Source organism: Lissotriton vulgaris, chromosome 6 (genome assembly GCF_964263255.1).
Source record: "Lissotriton vulgaris chromosome 6, aLisVul1.2, whole genome shotgun sequence".
Lineage (NCBI taxonomy): Eukaryota > Metazoa > Chordata > Amphibia > Caudata > Salamandridae > Lissotriton > Lissotriton vulgaris.
This window is the reverse complement of record NC_141694.1, coordinates 307,534,205-307,552,271: the sequence shown is the minus strand read 5'-3', so window position 1 is coordinate 307,552,271 and position 18,067 is coordinate 307,534,205. Positions and strand designations below refer to the sequence as shown.

The 18,067-nt window shown below is 40.8% G+C and overlaps 1 protein-coding gene across 1 annotated transcript in view; it reads left to right on the top strand.

The window, feature by feature from the left end:
* The window catches only part of GREB1 (growth regulating estrogen receptor binding 1), a 612,299-nt gene extending 596,093 nt beyond the window's left edge, over nucleotides 1–16,206 (top strand). Inside the window, exon 33 of the mRNA XM_086926326.1 lies at nucleotides 9,849–16,206. Within this exon, the coding sequence (XP_086782452.1) occupies nucleotides 9,849–10,012 (164 nt within the window). The 3' untranslated portion in view covers nucleotides 10,013–16,206. The remainder of the gene's footprint in view (nucleotides 1–9,848) is intronic.
* The last annotated feature ends 1,861 nt before the right edge of the window (nucleotides 16,207–18,067 follow it).

Below are 18,067 nucleotides of genomic sequence, written 5' to 3'. Positions count from 1 at the left end.
CGACTGAAGATAATTCACTATAAATTTGTACAGAGGTTTTATTATACTCCAGCTAGGAAACTCAGATTCCGCCTGGTGGAGGATGGTAGATGTTATCGTTGTCGGGCGGAGGGGGCTGGCTTTCTTCACTTGGCTTGGGAGTGCAGTGCGATACGTGATTATTGGGCTCAGGTACACAACGCCCTACAAGTCATGACTGAGGAGGCGGTGGCATTCGATCCCATGGTGATGCTGCTGGGGTACACGAAGGAAGTGCCGACAACTTATCGCAGATTTGCAGATTTGGCTTTGCTGCTAGCGAAACGAAGGATAGCCTGTAGGTGGGGAAGAGGCAGGGCTCCGAAATTTAAGGACTGGATGGACGATATGGTATATTGTCAGGATCAATATAATATATATGCTGATATGATGCCTGTGCGGTGCAGGCCTAAGGATTTCTGGAGTCCGCTGCAGGTTTACTGGCTGACCAGGGCTGCACAACATGCTGATTCAGATAGTGAGGGTCATGTTGGCCTGGTGTGAGAGCGGTCCTTCCTGGCTGACATTATGCTGCAATAATAGACTGGCGTACGCTGTCACTGTGTGCTCTGGATAATCCATCCTGCCGTTCTTGAGGTGTAATAAGCGCTGATGGCTGAACTCTGCAGGTGTAGTGGGCAACTGTTGTGTAATATGTCACGATTACCATTTGCCTCTCATGAATGACTGCTGACTGTTGCCGGGTATCGCTATCTACTGATGATGTGCATTATGTATTACGCTCTGCTGGGAACCTACCGACTGTAATGTACCTCCTCCTTATGCTCCGTGATACTATTGCGCAATGTTGCCTGTCCTCAATGTAGACCGCTGTTTCTGATTGCAGTGTTTGCTTCCCAGTGCGAGGAACGATGTCTTATAATATATGACTTTGTAATGTGTCTTTTACTCTTGTGCCAGATCTGAATGTACACCACTGTATGTTTTTTCTTTTGCTCAAATAAAGGTTTAAAAAAAAAAAACATGAGCTGAAGTGTAGGAAACAGGAATTAAGGGAACAAGCCTGGGAGGACCTGATCAAGGCAGCAGCACTGCGGGATAGTAAGTTATTCTGGAGCACTGTAAACAGCCCATTCCTCCAGAAGGAGGAATTCCCAGTTTTAACTGCGCAGTTTAGTGAGGACAGTTGGGTCCAATACTTTACAGGAATTTTTGATCCAACCTGTGAGGTTCAGGATAGTCCCTGTGTTAACTCCACCAGATTTATTCAACCGTTGGGGATTACTCTCCAAGAAGTTGACACAGCAATTCGAAACAGCAAAGAGGGGAAAGCTTCAGGACCAGATGGGGTGCCGGTCGACCTATATAAAACTGACCAATATAAAACTGATCTGGCCCTGTGGAGCCCCCTACTGACCCAGGTGTTTAACGCTGCTGTCAACGATACTACCCCCTCTACCTGGAGTGAATCTGTAATCCTGCCAATCTATAAGAAGGGAGATAGAGGAGAGGCTAAGAACTACCGCCCTATCTCCCTCCTGGATTCCTCGTTAAAAATCATGAGCAGGGTTTTACTGCTACGTCTGGAGGAATGGGCTGAAGCTAATAACATCCTTGCGGTCTCCCAATACGGTTTTAGGAAGGGCCTTGGCACTAATGAGCAGTGTATCAATTTAGATCTTTTAATAGGAAAATACACTAAAGCTAAACAGGGTTCTTTGTTCCTTTGCTTTGCGGACCTCTCTAGTGCCTTTGATCTGGTTGACCATACTTTGTTGTGGTCAACCCTACTCAAAATGGGAGCACCGGCTGCGATAATCCATTTCCTGGAAAGACTTTATAGCAATCTATCTGCCCAGATTCGCTACGGTCATGAGGGGGAATGCACAAGGAAGATCAGGGTTAAATCTGGCATTAGACAGGGTTGTGTCTTGGCCCCTCTACTTTTTTCCCTTTTTATAAACTCCATGGAGTCCGAACTGAGAAATGTACAAGCCGACGCCCCACAAGTCGAGGGACAATCAATCCCGGTGCTGCTTTATGCAGACAACACTGTCTTACTCTCAAGAACTCCCATAGGCCTCCAGAAACTTATGAACCATTTTTATGATTTTATAAAGGGGAAGAAATTAAAAATTAATAATTCTAAAACTTTCATCATGGCTTGCGGGAAAAAGGTGAACCAACTTAAATCATTTTATTTTAAGGAAATCTGAATTGAGGTTGTGAACAATTTCTGTTATCTGGGCATTACTTTTAATAATGGTGGGTCTTGGGCCCCAGAACTACTCAATGTTAAAGCTAGGATGGGCAAGGCTTCCTCAAGTGTATTTCGTTTTGCTGCTAAATTGGGAAGTCGCCGCATCCCTGACATGCTGAATGTTTATGGGCACAGGTGTGCATCTATTGCCCTTTATGGCTCAGGGGTTTGGGGACACAGGACCCAAGGGGATCTGCAAATTGCTGAAAATATATTTCTTAAGAGACTCCTATGCTATGGGGGTGTGAAATTGTGTCACTAGATGAGGACTTGTGGGAAAAATCTTTTTCCCTTTTGTACAAATTAGTTAAACCCACCTGGCTTAGACGTAATCATCTGTTTACCCTACATCGTGCGTATCTCTCCCCTCTACGCTTGTCTAAATATCAGGATGGGAAATGTTGTAATAAGTGCCAACTACTAGCTGCCTCAGATATACATATGTTTTGGGAATGCCCCCTCATATCTGCTTTCTGGAAGGAGATCAAAACCACTTTAGACTCAATTCTCAAGATCAACATCTCCTTAACATTACAACTAGTCATTTTCGGGTTTGATCAGAACATCACTGGGGCATCGCGGTCTCTTCTTTTTTATGCTATTCTACTGGCAAGACGGCAGATATGTATGCATTGGGTAGATATCATCCCTCCCAACCATTCCGCTTGGTTAACCTCACTCTACGAGACAGCTAAGGCAGATTTGGAAAGAACTTGTAATGTTCAGAATCTCACATTTTGGAAACTTCTGATAGATTGGAAGTAAAGTTTTCTTCGCCTCTTTGGGGTTTTTTTTTTTTTTTTTTTTCCCCCAAAGATCTGATGATTATGCCCATCTACTCCATGGCTCAGTATATTGGTTTGCCCCTACCTTGCTATTTATGTACTGGCCTAACAGGCATGAAGTTGCCTAGAGGAGCGTTAATAAGGTGTATTGTATAGCCCATCAACTTGTAATAACTCCTGCCTAGATTGCGAAGCGGCTCAATTCTCAGGGCCTTGCTCCCAATTGCAGTGAAGTGGTTGGGCTGTTTTTACTTGCACCTAAGGAACGTGAGTCGGGCAGATGAGGATAAATTTTTTTTTTTTTTTTAAAAAAGAGACTCCTATGCCTCTCATCTTCAGCATCTACTGAACTGACCCATAAAGAACTAGGGCTGGATTATATAACAGACTTAATCGGATTGAGACCCCTCATGGCCTGGAGGTCTATTTGGTCTAAAGATGAAACTGGTTTTACCAGGGGAATAATTCAAGACTGTTTACGCCTGGATAATGCCTACCAGATTCCGTGGCTAAAATATGTTGTCTCATCTTTTAAGGAACTTTTCGATCTGGATGTCCACAGTGATCCTCCGTGTGCCGTTGACTTACCGAAGCAGGAGGTTAAAAGAGTTTTTTTGGGGCATAAATATAATAGGCGTAAAGAACAATGTAGCCATTATTCAACCCATGCTTTCTATTTTTCAAACAAGGAAGAAGGGATTGGCATTCCTATGTACCTAAAAGTTACTACCAGACAGTCTCATCAGTACGTACTCACAAGGCTGAGATTAGGTATTGTACATAACCTGGTGGCATTCCAGAGGATGAAAATTTATTCTCCCACCCCCTGTCCGTGTGATGGAATCACTAAACAATGCACACTGCACTTTATGCTAATATGCCCTCTGTATAAACATTTGCGTATTCTCTACCTCAAACCATTGTTTAAGAAATACTCTGTGTCCACAACTGTTAATGCCATGAGATTTCTATTTGCACTTGCCACCCCAGATATTTGTTTTTTTATCGCAACCTTTATTCTAAAATCAGTATCGGTCAGAAACAGTTTGGTTTTTTAATATTGTGTTAGTCCAATCTTGTCGCTGCTAAGTCCATGATTTTACTTATCTGAATTCTGCTATTTTATTGTACTGTATTTCCCTATTTTGTACCAATTCATATGTGTCTTAATCTGTATGCTTTTATGATTGTTTTTACGAATAATCGAATACAGTTTAAGAACTGAACTGAACTGGGAGTTTGCATGGGTCACAGAATTAACACCAATGTTGTAACCCTAGGGTAATACATGCGAGATACATAGGCTGACACACACCAGATAGCTCGGAAAATGTAGCGTTGCAACCCAGAGGCCCTCGGAGGCCAGGTGAAGTCAGTGCAAGGGAATGAGCTACAATGCTGGCTACATTACACAATGCCTGTGTGCTTGTTTCTTTCTCTGTATGCGAGTCCCTTCTGTTGTATGCCATTTTCACCTTGTGTTTGTTTCTTCTGCTGTTGTGTATGCTTCTAGCAGTGTGTGTGTATTTGTCTCTGTCTAGTATGTTGCTATATATTACTGTTTATTATTGTTATGACATTTATGGAACAGGGTGACTTTGCCCCATTGGAGCTAATTTTGGCTTTTACTAATAAAACATGTGGCATGGCGGATGGCCTTGCAGGTGCTAGAGGATGCCCTTCACTTTGTAAAGGAAGGTAACATAATCTGCCTTCTGTCATTTCTTGGTATCTCAGCGGCTTTTGATAATGTTGGCAATAAAGCACTTCTCGACACTTAGGCCATATTTTTGGAAAGACTGCACTGGCTTTCTTTTTTCCCTTTGGAAAGATCTCAGTTTATATTCACTGAAACTACGACCCTCCCCCCAGCCCCTTACTTGCAGGATTCTTAAAGGTACCACCCCATCATCAGTGCTATTTAACCCCGTGCATGACAGCTCTGTGAGCTTTCACCTCACTGTGTTGTAGTTCCCTATTTGTGTGGATTACACCCATCTGTTATATATTGCCACTTTGCAGTCCTGCCTCACAGGAATACACCAAAGGATTTCTTTTGCTTTTCAGCATTAAATATGCTATTTGGAAAAAACAAGAAAGATTAATGTATTCATAAGACAGAATAGGTTTTGTTTGCAATGTCATGCATGCATTAGTACTTTCAGACATTAGTGGGGACAGTACTACCATCTAGTTCTTTCACCTCTTATTTTGCTAAAAGGGCATCGCACTTCATTATCATTAGGGTTAAGGAAATCTGACAGCATTACCCTTTGGCTGGCCACATGCTTATCCCATGGCTACCAACGATGATCATATAATGTACTACCTATGCTGCACCACATTCAAACAGCTCATATGCATATAAGAACATCTTAAAATAGCCCCTGGGTCCACATTTACCCAAAGCAAATATGCTAGCAGTAAAAATGAAATGAAAAAAAAGCAAGAGCATCTGTTCACTCTGATGCCTAGAACTTTTACTTACATTTATGTGTGGGGTGGGGCACTCTTTCCGGAGATGTATCGGCTTGGTTAAAACAGAGCATGTCTCTTTCCCCTATGGAGGAATCGCGTTGATTGAGATTTGCCAAAACCCTCACCTCTTCTATCTATCTATCGCCCTCACTTTATCTATCTATCTATCTATCACCCTCACTCTATCTATCTATTGCCCTCACTCTAACTATCTATCGCCCTCCCTCTATCTATCACCCTCACTCTATCTATCTATCGCCCTCACTCTATCTATCACCCGCACTCTATCTATCTATCGCCTCACTCTATCTATCTATCGCCGTCACTTTATCTATCTATCGCCCTCACTTTATCCATCTATCGCCCTCACTCTATCTATCTATCGCCCTTCCACTATCTATCGCCCTTACTCTATCTATCACCCTCACTTTATCTATCTATCTATCTATCTATCTATCTATCTATCTATCTATCTATCTATCTATCTATCTATCTATCTATCTATCTATCTATCTATCTATCTATCTATCTATCTATCTATCTATCGCACTCTATCACCCTCACTCTATCGCCCTCACTCTATCTATCGCACTCTATCTATCTATCGCCCTCACTCTATCTAACTATCTATCTATCGCCCACATTTTATCTATCTATCTCACTCTATCTATCTATCGCCCTCACTCTATCTATCTATCGCCCTCACTATCTATCGCCCTCACTCTATCTATCTACCACCCTCACTATCTATCACCCTCACTCTATCTATCTATCTATTTATCTATCTATCTATCTTTCTATCTATCTATCTATCTATCTATCTATCTATCTATCTATCTATCTATCTATCTATCTATCGCACTCTATCTATCGCACTCTATCTATCACCCTCACTCTATCGCCCTCACTCTATCTATCGCACTCTATCTATCTATCGCCCTCACTCTAACTATCTATCTATCGCCCACATTTTATCTATCTATCTCACTCTATCTATCTATCGCCCTCACTCTATCTATCTATCGCCCTCACTATCTATCACCCTCACTCTATCTATCTATCGCCCTCACTATCTATCACTATCTATCTATCTATCTATCTATCTATCTATCTATCTATCTATCTATCTATCTATCTATCTATCTATCTATCTATCTATCTATCTATCTATCTATCTATGTATCGCCCTGACTCTATCTATCGAGTCTGTACTAAGTAAATTTCTGCTTTTACTTGTTTATTTATTTATTAGTTTTCACTTTTATATAGCACAAGCTTTACCCGCAGGTATCAGAGCACTTTAAATCAGCATGCTTATAACAAGCAAGACTAGCACTTTATATTACTGGCAACTTAGCTTAGCATAAGCAACAGCTAACCATTCACAAACAATGTTTATATACCAATTGTAAATTTAAAAAAAATATATGCAAAGCATTGTCATTTACAATGCCAGTAACTCAAACTTTAATGCTGCGAGACCTATTGCATTGCAAATGCTTGTTATGAATATGAACACTCTCAAAGTTTGGGCGTCCTCTCCATGATACTGAGTGGACAATGGCAATAGAATCCCTGCAGAGTATATCACGCAAAGGACTTTTGAAGCAGCTATAAAGAAGTGAAATTGGGATATACTGTGCTTAATGTTCCAGATCACCGAGTAGCCTGTTTTAGGTTAGGAGGGACAACAACTGAGAGAAGGGATTGATTATGACCAAAACAAAGGACCATTGAAATCAATTCCACTGCTTTTTTGATCTGACTAATATGGGTCAGATCCGAATGGGAGCACTATTTAACATTTGCTAGGTGTGATATACCCACTCCAAGATAAGAGAAAAAAGGGCACAGAGCTGGTATTAAGGGCAGGGATAGCCACACCAACGTCGGGCCTAGCTAATGACGGCGTGATCAACAAAATGGCTTGATACCAGCTCTTTCTTCTAAAGTAAGTCAAACCACTTTTCCCAGAAAATGACTTCAGAACTGCTCTTCAATCACTCATATCCTTGCATCTGGATGGTGGTAGCACACTCTCCTTGACTCCCAGGCTCCACACTCACATTCCTTAAAGGCATTTTACATGCCACAGTGTGTCTTTTACATGGCCTGAATAAATCCAATGGCTTCACTTTCCAGCCCCCAACATCTTCAACCAGCTGCGCCATTTACAAAGCCATCACAAGAAGCACCCCCACTTTTATTGCAGGCAAGCTCACCATCTCTAGTGGTTCTCGTCACACTGCAGCCTGGACACCATCAGACTTTAGATTAAGCAGTGTACAAAAAAAAAATCAAGGCAGCCATAGATGCACTCAGGATCTGAAACAACAACCTAACACTGCTCCAATTCAGGAAAGAGTTAAAGATGCACCTCTTTAAAGAACACTACAACCCAATGCATTAACAGTCCATAAACCAGCTACCTCCCCTAAAACACATTGGGCCCGATTTACAGAACTAACTTAAGACAAAGTCCTAAATTTAATACCATTTTCGTATTCACAGAAGGCACTTACTCATTTTGGTATTCACAGAAGACACTTACTCATTGGCGTATTCACAGAAGTTAGGAGTCCTAACTTTGGGACTCCTAAATGCCTTCTGTGAATACCGAAAGTCCTAAAGTTAGTATTTTTCTCAGTTTAGGAGTAGTAAAGTTAGGACTCCTAACTTTAGGACTCCTAAATGCCTTCTGTGAATACTGAAAGTCTTAACATTAGGATTTTTCTCAATTTAGTAGTAGTAAAGTTAGGACTCCTAACTTTAGGACTCCTAAATGCCTACTGTGAATACCAAAAGTCTTAAAATTAGGATTTTTCTCAGTTTAGTCGTAGTAAAGTTGAGAAAAATCCTAATTTTAAGACTTTCGGTATTCACAGAAGGCATTTAGGAGTCCGAAAGTTAGGAGTTCTAACTTTACTACTAGTAAATTGAGAAAAATCCTAATTTTAAGACTTTCGGAATTCCCAGAAGGCATTTAGGAGTCCTAAAGTTAGGACTCCTAACTTCTGTGAATACCGAAATGAGTAAGTGCCTTCTGTGAATACCAAAATGGTAGTAAGTTTAAGATTTTGTCTTAAGTTAGTTCTGTGAATCAGTTCCATTGACTTTATGCTTGTCTTTGACCATGTCCATGTCTCTATTGTCTTTTGGTGAGGTTTGTGCTATATGCCACATACATTCATACATCCATGCATTTAATTGCTTCAGAATAATATGTCTGTCAAGAGATTAGTGAACCAGAGCAGATCATGTACATGGACATTTGGAAAAGGTTTTGCTGTGACTGCAATGCTTCAGATGTGTCAAGTGTCATCCATCTGGGAGCTAACAGACTAGATTCAACTGATAAACTAGGTGGAGTGAAGAATAAAATGTTGTATTTAATTCAGTGGACACTGCTTTATAGGTGATGATGCTCGAACATATCCACATATTTTGTTTAAGTGTTTCAATTGGGTATAATTACACTGAAAGAAAAGAAACACTGGAAGGATAAAAAAGTATTAAAAAAAGAAAGAATCAGGATTTACATAGTTGATGGTTTATGTTTTTTAACCCGTAGCGTGCTAATGACGTGCTCAGCTCTTCATGAGGCACGATTGAGTCTCACTCATGACGAACTGAGCTCGTCACGGCCGTTGGAACGTTTGCACGCGGGGATAATTTCCCCGCTGTGCTGAACGTTCGAAAAACGGGTGTGACCGTAACAAGCTCAGATCTTCATGAGTGCAGCTCCGCTGTGCCTCATGACGAGCTGAGCTGGTCAGCAGCACGGCGGCGCGGCACGCGGCTCCCCTTCCCCCCGCACAGGATGTGAAAAACCCCGCAGGGAAGGGGGAGCAGGATTAGGAGTCTTAACAGGTATGTCCATTACACATTTTAGGGGCTTGATCATATATTTTCTTGCACATACATACTTTTATTTGATTTTTTTCTTCAGCCACTGCTCATAAAATAATGTATTGTAAGATAAATTAAATTGCAGTTTATATAATGAACTGTGCCATTTTGGTGAAGGTTAGAATACCAGTTTATGTGTGTGGAAGAAGTGTCAATTCTTATTCTCTTATCAGTTGTCTTAATTATGGGAGCACTGGGTTTTTACGTTTTCAAATGCAGCTGCCTGTATGACCTAGCCCTATCCTTCTGTTCATTGTCTTTAGAATCTATGGCTTTAATAAATCATTGCCTCAGCATGCAATGGCACTTTGTTAGACCATAGTACCATTTACATAGAAGATGATCTTTCTTTAGAGAGCTTTGCAAGCTGATTGTAATAAAAGTGTGCAAGCTTCTTCCATTATTCCAATCTGACGGAATTGTCAATTTTCCTGCAGATGCCACATTGTGCGTAATTTGCCAGGATCGCAATTCTCTGCGTCAGACTGTGGTCCGGCTTGAACTGGAGGATGAGTGGCAGTTCCGGCTAAGAGATGAGTTTCAAACTGCTAATTCCAAAGAAGACCAACCGCTTTTCTTTCTGACTGGGAGACATGTTTAACTGGACACTTCACAGTGACAACGTTAAATAGCAAAAGCGTACCATTGTACAAAGACTGCGCTTGTTTCTTGTTGACATCGGTTTGCAACCTAATATGGACATGTTGCACAACAGGTCATCAACCAGAGCCAACTGAGTAACTTCATTTGTTAAAAATGAGAATGGTCCTATTTGTGAGCTCTTCTGTTTCCTACATTTCAGAAATGTGTTTCAGATTAGAGACGTGTCCTGGTAACTCATTGTACCAGGAAAATGTTTTAAATATAAAATGATGTACTTTTTTTTCATTTGTACCTAGTTTTATTATTTTATTGTATTGTATACCAAGAAGAAGGAAGCCTCCACCATAATGAAGGGCAAACTGTTAACACTACCATTTTGATACACCAATGGTGTTTTCTTAAAGTGTTGTATAAAAAGCTTCATTTCTTAACACTGTCAATTAGGGTTTGTATTTTAGAGAACAAGAGAACGGGAAATATATATATATAATGTGTGTGTGTGTGTGTGTTTGGGTTAGACGGTAACAAATTAGAAACCATTGAATACTGTTTTCTTCAAGCTATAATATTCTGATATGTCAATAGATACTGTTGACTTTGTGGTTGCCAACCATTATTAATGTCCGAGAACTGTTAGGGCTCTCCCGAAACCTTTATTCATAGAGGTTTTAATCCAAGGCACTGGCGATACCAAGTCCTCCCTGGGTCTACTCATGTCTCTAAAAGTGATTACATTCCAGGTGTACATAGGCAGAACCTCTGCATCAAGACTTTTGCTTTTTGCGCAGATGAACGCGGACATTGAATTTTGTGCCTTAAATCCCACCTGGTTGCCGACCAATTTATTTCAGAACCTGGCTTCTCCTAGCACAGTCTGTAGCAAGTGCCACAGTTAGTGAACACCTAATTGTGAAGGTAATGGCATATCATTATGGTATACTCCTAGCACATAATGATTCTGCAACCTCACATTTCGCAATGTGGCCAGAAATTGCTTATGGCTCTATCAAATGTGGATACATAACATGCATGATACACAGAACACAATTAATGGACTGAAGCTAATTTAAAGTCACAAACCCATGCAAAACTTCTCAAATCACAGCCCCATACTACTCCCCATGTCAGAGAGATCCTGGTAAATTGCAGTTTGTATCCTGAAAAGAAAATGTTAAAAACCGTGGGCCTCATTTATGAAAAGTGTTGCATCACTGCATGAAAACAGCAATGAAAAGCTTTTTAATCTGCTATCTTTGCGACGCTATGGATGCACTGTGCTACTGTACAACGCTCCATGTTGCATGAATTTACAGATATGTCAGTATTCCTTACGTATCTGTAGGCACAGAAGTGGTATATTGCTGGGGTGTGTCTGAAAACACACAACTTCAGCAATGTATCCTTTCACATGGGGCAAGCTACATGTGAAAGGGCATGTGTCACTCCTTACGTCTGCTGTGAAGCAGGCGTAAGGATTTCACGCAGTGGCATCCTTGAAGTTGCATAGTGAAATTTCATAGATTTCACTGCACCACCACTACGGGCCTCTTTTGCAGGGGAACGCCCACCCTGTATACATTATACCTGACATAGGTATAATGTAGCACAGGGCTTTACAAAGTGACGCATCTGCCTAGATTTGTCACTTTGTAAATAGGGCCCATTGTGGCACATTGATTATGTCACCACATTGTCACAAAAAATGCTGCAATGGTGGCGTAAAAGGCTCATAAATAAGGCTCCATGATTATGAAGGATGAGTACAGTTAGAAGCCAGGTTTTGTAACAAGTGCGGGATATAACTCAGGGGATTGTTTTTGTGCAGAAAGGTGCCCCTTCTCAAAACAATCCTGCATGTGACGAAGGCAGACTTGCATTAGGGTGCAAGGGTTCCTTTGTTGGCGCTAGGCAGCCCACTGTGCGCCAGTGTTGGGGAAAAGACAGAAATGCGCCATATTGTGTTAAATATGATGCATTACTGCACTTTACGTGTAATGCAGCGAAGTGCAGCAACGTGACTGGCTACGCTGCAGTACTTTTTTAATACATTGCCATCCTCGTATCCAATACTTGTCATTTGTGAAGTGTGAAAGAACTGGCCCTTCAGTCTCTCCTTCAGGTAATAGAGGCCTAAATATACAGTATTACAGTAAAACATCATCCTGAAAGAGAGGCCATAAGTGTGATATTCTTGAACAATGTCTTAGTGAAGACCTTTAATATCTTGTGCACTTAGAACTGTGTGGTCTATACGTCACATGTTTAAATCATCACTAGATAAGGTGAGATCTTCATCCTTCATGTTCAATTAAATAGTACCAATTTAGTTTGTGTTTAATAATGGCATATAAAAATGATTGTTGTAGCTTTCTGTGGATTTAAACACTGTATAAATAATAGATTATTGTTTTGTCAATTTTAAGAGGTAGACTTGATATTTTTTCTGATGTTTGTGTGTCTTTGACTCCTCCACATTTAGCCACTGGTACTTCAACCTTGCCTTATCTGTTACAAAAAGGAGAGAACATGTATTACAAATTTAATTCCAGCCACTACAAAAAGTGAAGTTGTCCACACAGGCAGAAATCCCCTAGTTAGGTATTGCACCATTTTTAGACACAAGCCTATTGGCAATTGGGCAGAAATTTGATTGATTACATCTTATATTTTACTGTGATATGAACTAAGCTGCTGCCCATTTACAAAAAATCTCTCTACCTACGGAGAGTTGGTGCAGCAGATTTGCAGAGAAGCAACACAGTCTTTGTTTTTATAACTATGTTCAGAAAATTATACTAACTAGCTTCTATTGCTTGGATAGAGTCTAGGTTATGCAGCACGGTGTTCTCAGGTTCCTTGTGTCCTATGACCTTAATTGGCAAGGAACTGCTTGAGTAAAATCTTGGAAGGGACCATTAACCACCAACTCAGTACTTACCTTGAAGAAAACCAACTCCTGGATCCTTCTCAATCAGGATTCAGGCCAGGGTTTAGTACTGAGACAGCAATGCTGGAAGTAACCGACTCCCTTAGACTAACCATTGACGTAAGGGGATCAGCAATTCTAATCTTACTCGATCTCTCCGCAGCCTTTGATACCATCTCAAACTCTAGGCTGGCGGAGAGACTCATGGTTTTAGGAATAAACGGGATGGCACTTAAATGGCTGATTGACTTCTTGTCAGAGCGATTCCAAACTGTAATGCTGGGACCGTATACATTAAAAAAAAGGCACTTGGGTAGAGGCGTCCCGCAGGGCACTTGTTTGAGCCCTACCCTTTTTAACATTTATATGGCCCCTCTGGCCAGGATTGTGGAGAGATTAGGCTTTGTTATCGTCTCCTACGCAGACGATACACAGCTCATCTTTAACATTGGATCAAACCCCACTCTTGATAAAGCTCGTTTTGCCGAAGGCATGATCATCATTGTTAACTGGATGACAGCTAATTGTCTCCAGTTGAATCAGGACAAAACAGAGCTGATGCTGTTGGGGAAAGCAACTGATATCTGGTCAGAGGATTGGTGGCCTAAGGAGCAAGGCGCTTCTCCTTCCCCTAAAGGATCAGTAAAGAGCTTAGGATTAAAGCTGGACCAAGGCCTAAACATGAAAGCCCAAGTTTCCTCCATGACAAGCTCATGTTATTATGCCCTACGATTGGTGAGGAAAATATTTCCTTATATTCCTGTTTCCCATCGGAGATCCCTGGTACAAGCAATGGTCGTCTCTCGCTTGGACTATGGAAATGCCCTTATGGCGGAAGCTGGAGAGACTCTTATGGCTAAACTGCAGGTGGTGCAGAACACTGCCGCTAGAATGATTCTTAACCAGCCGACAGGTTCACTTTCAGCCCCCTCAGCCCCTCTCCTAAAGAAATTACATTGGTTGACAGTAAAAAGAAAGGTCACGTTTTAGGATCTGTTGTTTAATATATAAGGCTGTTAACAATACTGGCCCAGTGTACCTACGGAATAAATTACGTAAATATATTCAAAGCAGGAATCTTAGATCAAGGGCCAAGGATTTGCTTCATATCCCCCGGATTCGGTTGGTCCGGACGGGAGGTAGATCATTCTCGTTCTTGGCTCCCAAGTAGTGGAACCACCTCCCTCTGGATTTACGGGAAACAACAAGCAACAGTGCTTTTAGGAAACGGCTGAAAGCACACATGTTTTAATTCTGGCCAGTTCTATCTGCTCCTCTATCCACCTTAGGATATATGTCTTTCTGGATAGCGCCGCGATGCCCCAAGGTGATGTGAGCGATCTACAAACCCTTAACATAACAAAATCATTTAAAAAGCCTAGAACCTCCTAGGATACAGTTCCGGTTTGAATGGTGGTACATCAGAAAAGTTTTTAATCTGTCGGAAAAGCTTACCATCCTGTCATTTGCTTTTGGTTATTATTGGAATGATCATTGTCAGCAATATAATACATTAGAGGAGCTAAGGTTGTGTCCTATAGCCACCGTCATGTCATGCTATAGTGAATTAAGCTTGGCATTGCTGGCATTAATTTGTGTCTTGCTGTGAATTTTCAGGCTGTGCTGTGGGGTACTGCAAATGGATGTCACAGGATGTACATATATTCTTGTTAATAGAACTGGCAGCTCACTTCTTTCAACACATACTGTAAAACAAAGTGACAGATTTATCTAGGCTTTGTGCAGTTGCAGTCACAGAAAGTGGCTCCAAGGGCAGAAAGTCTTGATAGGATATAAACTTTCCATTGCAAATCGTTTTTGTGTTAGAATAGTGCCCTTTTTAGCCCAAATAGTGCTTTGTGATACTTAGCGCTAATGCATCCATGGGTGGTACTGGGCATACCAGGGCAACCAACCATTGTTCTTGATGCAAAGCCAATTTACTAACATTGTCAGACCTCGCCTTGCATCATAAAAATAATTCTTCCTTGAGGCAGGCACAAAGTTGTAGAAATCTTTTTATTTCTCCTAATATTTCTTACATTGCATTTGTGTTGCAATTTATATCACACATGCAATGAGTGAAATATGTTAAAGTTTATCTAGTCATAACAGCACGCACACGCCTTGGCACAGTTGTGAATAGTTGTGTGCGTGGTACTAGGCAGCCTGATTATGTGCCAGTGCAGGCAAAGAAAGGAGCAGTAGGCCGTATTTAGTGAATATGGCTTTTAGCTGCTCTCCCTAGCGCAATGCAGCAGAGAAACTTTGGTTGCTATGCTCTATTGAGCTATAATTAGGAAAATTTGCCACACGCAGTAGTAGTCAGATCGTATTAAGGAGGTGGCCCCGCAAAACAGTTAAAAAAGCACTTGTTACTATGGTAAATTAGTTTCTGCTTCATGTTTATTGCAGGATAGAGCCATAGTGGCACTTACCAATGTATTCTTAGTTATTGTAGTGCTATTCCAGCTAATGTCTTGTAGATTACTCTTTAATGCATAGTCATTTAACCTTCAGGATTTTTTGTCAGTCCACCTGCTAAGCTGGATGCTACCAGTGGGATGTACTGTTTTTCTCTTTAACAGACACTCCCAATTGGAAAGAGTGAAGTTACTTTTGTGCAGTTCTCAAATAAGCAGACTGAAACATCTGCTGCACAACAGAAACATGCAGTGCAAAGTCCGTTCGTAGTTGTCTGCTCACTCCAGTAATTGTGTATATAGAGTTGATCTAATTTCCTGCGTAGTCTCACAAATGTTTACTTTTTCTCAACTCAGCCCAGTCCAAAGCTTAATATTTTGTATTTACGTCATTGCTGTACAGATTCGAGCACTGCTCAGCCATGTTTCCATGTTGTTTGAGTATAACTTGCCATGGTGCCTATTCCTTATCAGAAAACATGCACTATGTTTTCTAATTGTTACACTGGATAAGTATCTCATCTTCATGAGCTTTAGAAATCTCACAAAATAAGTTTACTTTGGCAAATAAACTAGTTGCAATGTAACTTCGAATAGTAAGACTGTGCCAAAGTTGAGCTCAGCATAGATGTATTGACTAAAATCATTAGGTTGATGTTTACACAAGTATTTTGTTAGACAATGGTATTTGTACATTTTTAATTTGCTTATTTTTCCTTTGTGGAAGAAGCTTTGTGTTTTTTAGTCAATATGGTTGATTGTACATAGCATATTCTGTGAATTTTATTTCACTGTTCATTTCTGTTTGGTCGGTTAATTTAAATACTTTTAAATAAAAATGTTATATTCTAATCTGAGTCCTTTGTAATAAATAAAACTACTAACAATTTCTCTGTTTTGTAATATTGGAAATACTTGCTTAACGGAACACAGAAATTAAGTGCATCATTCTAGTTGCAATTAATTGCCCCACTGTGTGGAATTCAGCAGTTACATATGCAATAGTTTGTCTAAATTGCATCAGTTTAGGAACATACCAGTATCAAGTAGCTAACCGTGGCGGCCCACCAGCATGCATTATTATTTACGCCTATTGAATGCGAGTAGTTCATTTGAATTTGCTGTTTTTGGTCACGTTACAACTTTCCTAGACCATATCTCAAATAGATATTTTATTTTCCTTTTTCAATCATGGGTCAGATCTTTTATTTTTTTTATGCAGCGCAGCAACCAAATTTGTGGCACTGCACAGCGCTACTCAAGGGGGAAAACAGCGCAGAGCTATATCTACTAACATTAGCTTTCTGCTGCTGCATACCCCTACACTGTCCCTCTAATAAGCTCACCTTGCGCGAGGCACAGCCTTGCACCTTGATGCAGAGGCAAATGTGCGCTGTCTAGCATAGGATTTGTACTGGAAGATATCCTTCCTATACAAACTTCTATCGGTAAATAACCTCACCACCATTTCCCCTGTTAACTCAAGGAGGCAATATTATTTCATGCTGAGCCAGGATCTGCTATCTCAATAGATCAGGCTTTGTGTTAAAACCTAGGTGTGTGTGCGATGACTCACTGGAGTAATGCCTCCTAGACGCAAAGCAGCGCACTAGTTGCACTCAGAAAATTGCACCAGTTGTGCTTGAAAGTACCTATCAATGCATTGCTTTGCGTCACTTCAGAGCAGCGCAAAGCCAGAGTAAATCTAGGACGCTGCTCTCAAGCTGCTTCCCTTTCTGGCTTCATCATTGTGAGTTTACTTCCTGTTTAGCCTGTTTGCTTTTCTTATAAATATTCTAATGAATTCTAGGGAGTGATGGAGACTATTACAGCATTCCAGTAACCCTCAGTGTGAGGCCTTTTCCCAAATGTGTCCCTACTTTGTGTAAAAATACACCAATATCCTGCTGTTACCCTCCAATATATCTATCTAGTGCAGTGTATGTCAATGGAACATTCGTGATGTACCAGGATTTCAATTACAAAGACTCTTATAACATATGTGAGAAAGTTGAGAACTATTCAATGTATCTGCAAGTGGCCTGATTACTCACCTGTAGTCTACATCACTTCAAGTCCAGGTATTCTTTATCGTGGTCCTTACAAACCAGATGAATCCATCTCCTGAGACACAAATGCCCATGCAAACAACCAGTGAAGACTGATATTCCCCTGTAGATAGCATTCTTCTTATTTACTTGTGGCAACTTCCTGCCATTGTATGTGTATGTGTGTTATGTCTGTGCTGTAATAAGTATGTGATTTTTTTATTGGTTAAATCAGTGTTCCTAGATGGAATGTGCTCTCTTGGTTTTCATTTGAAAGAATTCAGTTATGTACTGGCTCCTGTCCAGTGCTTAATTTGTAAAAAAAAAAATTAGAGTGCCAGGCCTCTCGTCTGGAGACCACTGCAGCTTGGGCCACATATTGCCCCTGCCATGCTGCCAATTGATAGTAACAACACAACTACTAACCATCACACTTCTACAAGTGTGACAATTCGGACTATTCCAGGCCCCTAAAGCTATAAGGATGGCAATGGCGGCAAGTAATAGTCATTTTTATTGTATACTGAATTAATTGTTGACTTTTGTTGTGGGTATCTGTACATCAGCCAGACACTGCCACCTTGTGGCCGACTGTCACAAGCGTCGGTGTTGACAATTATGTGCCGTGATGAGCACCGGAAGCCACCGGCTGAAAT